Source organism: Pundamilia nyererei, unplaced genomic scaffold, assembly GCF_000239375.1.
Source record: "Pundamilia nyererei isolate P.nyererei 1_Seehausen unplaced genomic scaffold, PunNye1.0 scaffold00100, whole genome shotgun sequence".
NCBI classification, from domain to species: domain Eukaryota; kingdom Metazoa; phylum Chordata; class Actinopteri; order Cichliformes; family Cichlidae; genus Pundamilia; species Pundamilia nyererei.
In genome coordinates, this window is record NW_005187501.1 from 2,059,940 (window position 1) to 2,070,091 (window position 10,152).

General features: G+C 38.3%; 1 protein-coding gene across 1 annotated transcript; it reads right to left on the reverse strand.

The window, feature by feature from the left end:
* Positions 1-622: 622 nt before the first annotated feature.
* Positions 623-5,793, reverse strand: ren (renin). The gene is made up of 9 exons (XM_005740510.1): positions 5,717-5,793; positions 5,160-5,307; positions 4,586-4,709; positions 4,276-4,394; positions 3,969-4,165; positions 1,575-1,697; positions 1,326-1,467; positions 1,132-1,230; positions 623-784 (listed from the first exon to the last, which is right to left on the reverse strand). Exons 1-9 carry the CDS (start codon positions 5,791-5,793, stop codon positions 623-625), a joined length of 1,191 nt encoding a protein of 396 aa, XP_005740567.1.
* Between the last annotated feature and the right edge of the window lie 4,359 nt (positions 5,794-10,152).

The following is a 10,152-nucleotide window of genomic DNA, read 5'->3' on the forward strand; positions in this document are numbered from 1 at the left end:
TGGAATGAAACAGAGCAAGGTTTCACATTACACTTTCTAGCGCATACTCTATGGCTGACGTTTAATTGTATACCCAATAGTCACCTAGAAATAGGCATCCTTATATTATTAAGCGACAATGACAAATATTTCTGTGAAGAATGCGGTGTGGTTGATTAAATCTGCTACAGCAATCTGTTTCCAAGTTCAGCCTTGACTTCCACATGGTCATATAATGCATTAGCCAGACCTAGAAGGAAAAAATGCAGCAAATTTAGACTCAACTTGAAACTTCAATTTTATTATTTCGTCAGAACAATATATATATAATTTGGTTGTGGCTGTATGACAAATACAAGAAGCAAGTCACACAGAAAGAAACACTGTATTTGTTGGTGAATGCATTTCAGAAGGGGTTTAGTGCAACTGATTCCCAAATATATAATAGAAATGCATGCATGCATGCAAGAAATGTGAGGATTACATTCCTTACAATTTCTTTAATACGACTTATTCAGGTCATGTGTTCACGTAAAAAACAAGCAACAAGCAAGGGAAGACCCGGACTAAAATTAAAAACATCGGGAGATAGCAACGAAAACAACAAGAAAACAGAAGAATGTGGTGAATATTTAAATTCCTGTCAGACTGCTGTGGCAAACCCTATCCGATTATTGCGGCGATCAAACTCTGTGTAGTAGCGTGCAATGAAGTTGGCTCCCAAAATCCATATGGGACCTGTAGGAGGCGGCACATCCAAGCCCCTGAAGGTAACGGTGCAGACTTCCCCTTCGATCTGTGATTGCTGGAGCCACAAAGAACAGATGTATTATAACACAATAACACACCAAACAAAGTGCTAGAAGTAAATGTCTACTATTAAAATTGTACTCAAAAGTATTATCTGCATAAAGGGATTACTGCTGTGGTCCCTAATTTTCATATTTTATAAGCTTAATATTACAATTCACAACAGCAGAATTAAAATACACGTAGTGCTGCAAAAATTTATTTTAAAAAATAGAAATACGTCACTAAAGTGCAAGTACCACAACATTGTACTTGGCTGTAGTACTTGGGTAAATGAACTGATTTACGTTTGAACAATGCATGCCTATGTTAATACAGTTCAGCATCCATCAACACTCTCACCCATAATATATAATCCTCCTGTGTGAGCGAGTATTCCTGGCCACCGAGGAGGAACTTGACACTGGGTAGCGTCTTCACAGTGTCACAGTTGACTTTGTACTGACGAACAACAGAGTAATCGTTGGTGACAACTCATGAATTTCTGCAAATGTGCTTTTTTTGTGGGAAACTGTGTTGCGTGTGTAAAAGCTTACTCCACTTTCATCCAGCTGTGCTCCGATGGTTTTCATCAGCACGGACACAGAGGAGGCCGGGCCTGTGATGTAGGAGGAGCCCGTGTCGATCACAGCTGTGCAGCCCTCTGCGCAAAACATCATCTCCCTCCCCACAGAAACACTGAAAGAATGAAAGAGGAGGTAGAAATGAAAACACATGTACTTTCTGAATGGCTGCACCTTTGTACTCATGAAAACACATTACATGATAGCAAATAAAGATCATACCCTTTCATGGTAAGTTCCCATTTGCCTGTCTGTCTGGTGTTAATATAATTAAAACTTCCAGTGTAGTAATTTGGATCTGTTCCACCGAGGACAAGCTCTCCGCCTGGGGAGCGTTTTGGGTCCCTGAAAATGATAAACAAAATACCCTTAAAGTTGTGCATTTTCTCTTTGACAGTAGAAATTGTAACTTTGCTGGTTCACACAGGTTGCTGAGCTATATCACATATTAAAAATACAGTACTGTGCAAAAGACTTGAGCCACCCCACATTTCTTTATATTTTGTTTCCAAGGAGTCAGACTTTCTTGTAGCTTTTGAAATTGGTATTGAGAAATATTGTTCCAGGATTTCTGAAGATCTTTCAAAAGTTTTCTTTGGACATGTGCTTCTTTCTCACTCACTTTCAGTCCAGTGCTTCAGTCCAGGTGAATGTTTTTTTGTTTTGCTTTTTTATTTGTTTGTTTTTTAAGCCATTTAACACTGACCTATAAATCATTCAAGCACACAAATGGCATCTAACTCAAGGGATGAATACACATAACCGACAACTCAGAAGAAAGAACACACCCAAATCACAATCAAATCTTTAGGCATGTTATTAAGCGTCTTGCAAAAGCACAGTTTGTTCCCATTTCATTATCTGTGAAAAATGTCAGAGACAGAATGGTCTGACAGACATAAAGTAGTTTTTTTTTTTCAGCAACAAAGAGCTAGTAGCCAAAAACTTGGAATATCTCAGCGTATTGTGTTGTGTGTCCATAAAAAATGTGAGAAAACTGAACAAGTAGAGGACAGAAGAAAAAGTGTCACACCTAAAAAACAAAACAAAACCATAAACAAAAACAAGCATAAAGAAGAAAACATCTATAGCAGATAAGCAGGATCTGAAAGTCATGTCGTTAAGAAAAAATACACCAAGGACCTGTCCCTGATCTGACAGATGGATCTGAACCTTCATCTGATCCATCTAACGTTCCCGGAAACCTCATCAGAAATTGTGTCGTTGCACAGCTGTCAAGAAGGGGAACACAGAGAAAAGACTGAGGTATGCTGCACTAACATCTGGAAATTAATTAGCAATGTCTTTATTTTTCAGCATCACACTGATCCCAAGCACACTGCTATTGCAGAAAAATCACATTTTGACCAAAAATGGAGCCAAGGTAGCCAACATCCAAAGAAGAGTGTAACAAACCACGGCAGACCTGATGACATTTCCATGCTTCTCAGCATACTTTACTTTATTACTTATTACACGGTTGCTGTTCTAACACTTCCTGGCTGCAGCTTCCCAGCTGCCAGCCACATGTACATAACAACAATAACTACCTGGCGAGGTGTGATTGTAGATGCCGTGCAGGTGAGATGAACTCACCTGCACAGCATCACAGGCCATGCCCCATTACAAAGAGCGTTAAATATCCTTCAAGAAGCCGGAAGAACTATTTCTGAAGACTACTTAGAAAAATCCTGCCTAAGAGAGTTTAGGCTGTTTTAACGAAGACAGGTGATACCAGTATTAACTTTCAAACTCACTGGTTTTCACATGTCTTACATTACAATCAAACGCTGCAAATATTTACCACTTTCCTGGCAAAATGTAGAGTGATGAGGCGTGGCTCAAGATTTTTGCAAACTTCTGTAAATAATAACAAAAAATCCCATTCCCTCTGAAAGTAAATAATGATCGTTTACAACTTAATCATGAAGGCACCTCAATTTTTAATATGTTTATTTGAGTTATACCTACTTCTTAAATCTTACATAAAAATGCAAGAGGCAAATTTCATGAGTAAAACATGGGTTGAAGCATGTTTCATGAGACATCCAACACATATAAAACACAAAACATTTATTATATCTTTTCACTATTTCATTTCATATGGGACGTTCTTTTAGCTTAAATTGATTCTTTCGTATGGCGCTTCCCACAGTAAAAGAAAACATCATAATATTTTTTCAACTGATTTATTCTGGATATAACCAAGTATAATAAATGACAAAGAACTATGAGTAAATACACATAAATTTTTTTCTCTATTTTCTCACAACACCCTTGTGTCTCACACAGATCCAAATCCATTTCGTATGATCTTCTTCAAGTTTGGGTTTTTCTTCTAATTCTAACTTTTTCAGCTCAACAAGCAGAAATTGAAAAAACGTGATCCTAAAATCTAACAGATGTCCTGACGAGACATTATTTATATTATAGTGTTTTTCTCTCTGATTGATCAATTCAACACTTGGCAGCAAGTTCATTTTTTCACTGCAGCATAAATATCATTGACAGCTTGATACATTTTCTTCAGCATCTAAATTATTGTCATTATTATTTTTTCCTCGTGCAAAAGCCTTTCATATAAAATGTCAGTTCAGTTGATTTACTTATACCCACCTGCTGTAGTAGATGGAGAAAACTTCTTCTTTGAGGACGTGTTGAGACATGATATGATCGAACACTGGGGTTATGCCATCAATGGCCGCGTTGGGGTATCCCATCCCCAGCACTCCATCAAACTTGGCAAAGATGAAGGGCATGGCAGACAGAGCCGTGGCTTCAGCAAACACTTGCACTACTGGGATGCCACCAACCTGCAGCAATAAAACACTGCTAATCAAAAGTTTAAAGTGTAGTGTGCAAGAGGAAGTTTAAAAAAGAAACAAAACCCATTTAATTTGTAGGTTTCAGACTTGAAACTCACCACAACCACATCCTCGCTCAGGAATCCCCTGACATTTCCAGAGGCATACTGGATGGAAAATCCTGTTCCATTCTCAATGTAAGTCCGGGATTTGGAAGCATCATACCTGTTGTGAGTAACTGAAAGTATTTAAGCATTTAAGTCCAACAGCGAATGTTTACCTGGGAAGTTTTAATGAACAATGTTCCCTAAAATATTGCATCTATTTTTTTTTTTTTATTTGGCCAGTGAGCATAAACTAATGTTGGCATATTGTCAGTTCATTAAGTTCACTAAGTTCAGAAAAAAATGTTTGAATATGTACACTTACAACAGGCAGTGGAGAACGGTGAGCAGCTTTGCGAAGGCACCCACAGGTTGGCTGAGCCTGTGTCAAACACCACATTGAACATCTGGGCCGGAGAGCCAATACTGATTTCTCCAAAGTACTGCGTCTATTGGAAGTGGAAAAATGTCCCACGTCATTGTTGTTTGAATAGTTTTTCATTCCAGTGTTTTATAATTATTAAAAAAGCAAAAAGAAAACACAAAAAAAAAACCCCAAAAAAAAGGAAAAAAGAAAAAGAAAAAAAAGAATAGTTTTTCAAAGGTTTTCCCACATGTTAAATGTCACTTTTAAGGCCAATGACAGAGAAACGTGGAAAGTCTGACTCATAAAAAGAGAATATTTCAAGAGGCTAATTCAAAAGCAAGTTCATCTGCTGTTGTCGTGAAGACATCTCAATGCTCATCCAAGAGCAGAGATGAAACCTTTAATCATAGAGGTTAAAGTCTGTATCTATCTTCAGAACTGAAATAGAAAACGCAGGTGGTTTCAGTGCTACATTTTCTATCACATGTATCATCTGTAGCTCTAATCAATGGATCACATTAAGGTTTCTCACATCCAAATAGTTGGTTAGCGGCGTGGGAACAGTTCCGTTGTTGGTGTCAGCTATGCTCTTCTGGGCCAGCTCAGTCATCACCTGCTCTACAGAAACTCCCAGCTCCTGCAGAGTCTCTCTGATAGATGGCATCTTTTTCAGGGCAATTCTGGAACCAGAGCGGGAAAGAGGAAACATTCTGAATGAATGCAGAGAGCAAACTTGATAGCTAAGGTCATGTTAAAGAGGTACATGGAGTTTATTTTCTGTGCTATGTATCTATTACATATGTCTGGGGATAATCTCAGTATGAACCTTTAACAAAGTACAGACCGCTTTGCTCTCAGCACCCAGCCAATCAGATGAACAAAAACACATGTGAACCCAAATGCTGAAATCATTAGCTTTTGTAATGAATCAATAAAACACATTTGTTTTCATGTCCTTATATAATTTATGGTTTACTGTCATTACGTTTCTCCAGAATGTTATCTATAATGCTAGTGCAGAAATCCAGCGAGTTAGATCCTTTAAGTAAATCAGGTAGGCATGTAAATGATTCTTCTTTTTTTTTTTACCTTCTCAAAGCATGGCTCGTGGTCACTGTCAGTGATAGAGCAACCAAATATATCCACTGATTCATCAGTAGTGCCATGGCGACTTCTCGGACTTCACTGATGTCGGTTCTGTATATAAAAGTTGGTTTTCCTGGCTCTTCTTCTCTCTCGCTCTCTCCGATGTCGTGCACCTCAACTCTTTTTATACCATGCCCTCTTTTAAGTGCTCTCACCCATGGGCCTGGCTCTGGTTGGGAGCTTTCCTGGAGGTGACCAGTGGAAAACAAGCCCTTCTTCCCTCCCCCCACCTTGCACTCTACCCCTCTGTCTTGATCACACAACCTCTTCTGTGATAAACAGGTCCCAGTGAAAGATGTGAACTCTGACCCCTTAAGAAACACTGATGACAGAAAGCAGGGGTGAAGAGGTCTGCATATTAGTGACGTAGGTAACCTGGAGACCCTGTGTGAAGGGCTGTGAGAAAATTCGAAGCAACCAAATGATGCTTTGAGTTGTCAGGACAGATTAGCTTGTTTACTAAAGTCACGTTAAATCCAGATCTCGCTGTGCACTTTTACATTATTTCTCTAACCTGCTGATGATTTCATTTAATTAGATCAGGGGTGTAAAATTTGTTTTAGATCATGGGTAGCCGGCCCAGTGTGATCTAAAGCAGGCCAGACCATAAAATCTAATCAGTAATAACCCTCATAAACACCTACAAATGGTTCCCTTTCGCTTTGGATTAAAGAAGTGCATTTTTGAAAAATGTTCACATTTATTGAACCAACCATTTACATAGGTCATAGGTGATGTCTTTGTCAAAACACATGACAGTCAAGACAAAATTGAGAAATTGAGCACCTGTGTAACTCAGTGAGTGAGCAGGTACTGATATGCCACGTGGCCCAAAAGTAGTGGCCTGGGTTCGAGTCTGACCCGTGGCTTTTTGCTGCATGTCTTCCTCTCTCTGCTTTTCTGTTTGTCTCTACTGTCACTATCTAATAAAGGCAAATGCTAAAAAAATAATATTAAATAATATTAATATTAATTTTCTGGCAGGTGATGAATGACCCTTTGGGAAGCCAGCTGTGTCAACATTAGATGGGGTTTTGTTCTTGAAAATAACAAAAACAATGATAAGAATAATGATAAAAGAAACAAGATGCTTGTCTGCATTTAACACACCTTTGAATTTCTTCTATGTGAAACAGTCAGTTAGTCTTTCTGAAAGACACACACACTGTTTAAACCTCTGAATACAATATCAGTGCTGCAGATTATATTATTAATGCAATGGTAATGATGATGATTATTTACCAATAGCAGTAAAATAATTTCCCTGCTCCACAAGTGCTTCCCATGGTATCTTGCCTGTCACAGCTGTGTGGTGAGTTGGTACTGTGCTGACCACCAAGTCAAGCCAGGAGATATGTGGAGGTCCATGTCTGGCGCAAGCTCAGACAACCGTAACAGAGGCCAGAGGTCAGCAGCTGAGATACTCCCTGTTGACAGATCTTCCAGGGAATGATGCCATGTTCTCATACAGATTATAGAGGCAGAGATGATTTACAGCAGAGTTATATTGCACTATGTTCGCTTAATAAACACTGGAAGATTCTACCGCCACTATTACCAGCATACTTTCTAAATAAATGCTTTTTTTCATAGTGATGACAAGTGACAAAGGGATGATTTACAATAATAAAAACATAAAAAGACTTTTCAGCTGAATCTGCAGCTCTCCTCAGCTTTACGGGGCTTTATGGGGAGTTTAAGCCCATCGTTTATACATCCGGCCGAGCATTACTGCTTTGGTTCACTCTTACTGCAAATGCAGATACATTTAGACACCAGCAATTCCACACAAAGCAGCATTCAGCTGCTATAGAGATCAAAATCAGAGCAAATAGAAGCAAGAGAAAGGGGAGTGTGTCAGGCTTATATGCATCTTGTTGTGTTTACAACTGTTTCAAGTGGCCAATAAAATAAGTTATTGCAGGTTCAAAGCTTTAATGATTGATTTTTTTTGGCTTCTTGGCACATGTGCAAAAAGCCATAAACACATTATTATTGTCTAATAGAGCTGCTGTGGTGAAAGTATTACCAAACTATTATCCATTTACCAGTTTTACCAGAGGCTTGTTTTAAAAAAATAAAAATGAATAAAGAGGAGGATATGGACAAGTATTACCATCAGTTTTTACATTTTTAAGACACATATTACTTAGGAGGCCCATGCCTGTTTATTCTTTAATACCATTAGGCCTTACAAGCAGGTTTTGATAGTGCACTTTGGCAATCTCACAGACACCTGACTCTTGACCTGCTAGGTTAAATGGATACCCATAAGTTTCTTTCCCACACTGCCTAGGGAGACCCATGCGTCACTGCTGCATGGCCTCCCACCTCTTCACTTAGTCTACTCCACTGGTGCACATGGGAAATGTAAGATTATCTCCTGCATAACAATTTATATCAGTTTTATATTTGTTTTTTGTATGTCATTAATATTTCCTTGTAGGCCTTCACTTCAAGCCAAAATTTAGACTTTGGTCATGCAGAACTACTCAGAACCGTATAATAAAAGCTGTTGAAAAAGGTGCAACTGAGCAAACCTCAAATGTGTTCCTGCTGACAGATGCATATCAGAGGGAGAATTCGTGCGAGAAGCTATAGCAGGGTTGCGTAGGGACTGTGTTATCTCTCATAATAAGAATGATAAGAAGCAGAGCAGTGGTTGTTAGCAGGAAACGAGACTCAAGGAAGTTATCACTCAAACAAATAAGCCTGACTGCCAAAGCCACAAAAATGCAACATTCTGCCCATCTGGCATGCATATAAATGCGACATGTCAGTTTTTCTAATTAGTTAGTTCATATAATTAGCTACAAAAGAGCAGCGAACAACAATTTGGTTTCACAGATTTTATACCCAGTTATGTTTTCATCATTTGAAATCCATGAACTTCAAATTAGGAATGATGAGTCTGTGATTCCATCTGGAGACAATATGTACGAAAATATGTGGGGCAGTCTTCACATCAGGAGGTAAAAAATGTCGAAATTGAGATCAAAGGTGGCAGTAAAATCATGTTTTATGTACAACAGATTGATAGCCATCCTCAAAAGCTTGAGTGTATGATTACATTTGATCTTACACATTTTGTTTTTATTTTATATATTGATAGTTGGAGTTATCGTCCTGAATTGGTGCTTGAATTTTCACTAAGGAGCAGGGGGTTTTTTTTAGACCTTTTTGCTGCTTGATTTCCGACCAGCAGAGGGCAGCAATTGACTGAAAAATACACCAAGACAACTCTCAGGAGTTCTTCCTGTTCTTTGATCACATGCAACTCAGAAGAAAAACATTACTGATTAATCTCCGTGAGACTGTTTGTAGGATATGCACGTGTGTCTTCATCCTTACACTTCAAGATAAAGACTGTCCAGACTCATCTTTAAGCTGCACAAGCTACCTCCAAAAGAATTGACATGATGTCTGAAAATCCCTGTTCTTTATATTCAAGCTTTTCCATTCTAAAATATTTATAATACATTTATAATTTAAGCATAGAATGGTATAACTCAAGGGATGCACAGTGTTAACAGACGACTTATTAGAAAAAAAACAACTAGTATTACTAGCAGCCTGTCCCAAGAAACAAATTTTCCCATTTTGTTATTTAAATCTATGAGAAATGCCAAAGATAGCATAGTTTGACAGACGCAAAATAGTATTTTTGCTCCAACAAGGTACCAAAGCCAGTTGCCAGTTGACCAAAGCCTCATCATAAATGGCATCAGTGGAAGGGTACCTGTGAAGAAGCCATTCTTAAGACTGAAAATCAATGAAAATAGAAATTATAAGGGTATGTGTCATGTTTGTGGAGTGCAGAATGCTTGGACTTGAATGCAAGATACAGCAAAACAAGGTTAAAAAACAACAAGTGAGACATTTATTTGCCTGGAAAAGTAAAACAAATAAACAAACAAACAAACAAACAAAACACCCAAAAGACAAAAACAAAAACAAAACTGAGGTATAACATCCAAAGTACAAGGAGCCCAGGGAAAACACAGAGGAAAAGTACAACACAAAAAGGGAGAAGTAGAGGACAATATATACACAGGAAGACAGTGCCCACTAACAAGGGAAGCGGAAACAGCTGGAAACAGCTGGAAAAAGCTGGTGATGACAATCAAGACAGGAGGGAAGAAGCAAAACTAAACATGAGACTAGAGACAAATGACTATCAAAGTAAAGCAGGAAATGAAAATCATCACAACTGAAACCCAAAGAGAAGAACATAACAAACTTAACAATGTACATCAGTAAATGGGAAAAATAATCCCAAAAACTACTTAAATAAATTAAAAGAAGGCTTGTCTAAAAAGGTTATTTTCATGCTCACTGGGGTTAGATGACGAGATATGAAAAGATATTGCACCCCCCCC

Coding starts and splice junctions, on each gene's coding strand:
- ren (XM_005740510.1), bottom strand. CDS start 5,793: ATGGCACTACTGATGAATCAGTGGATATATTTGGTTGCTCTATCACTG. Junction 4,395..4,585: donor ACCGTTCTCCACTGCCTGTT/GTAAGTGTACAT, acceptor AAATACTTTCAG/TTACTCACAACAGGTATGAT. Junction 785..1,131: donor AGGAGGATTATATATTATGG/GTGAGAGTGTTG, acceptor TTGTGGCTCCAG/CAATCACAGATCGAAGGGGA.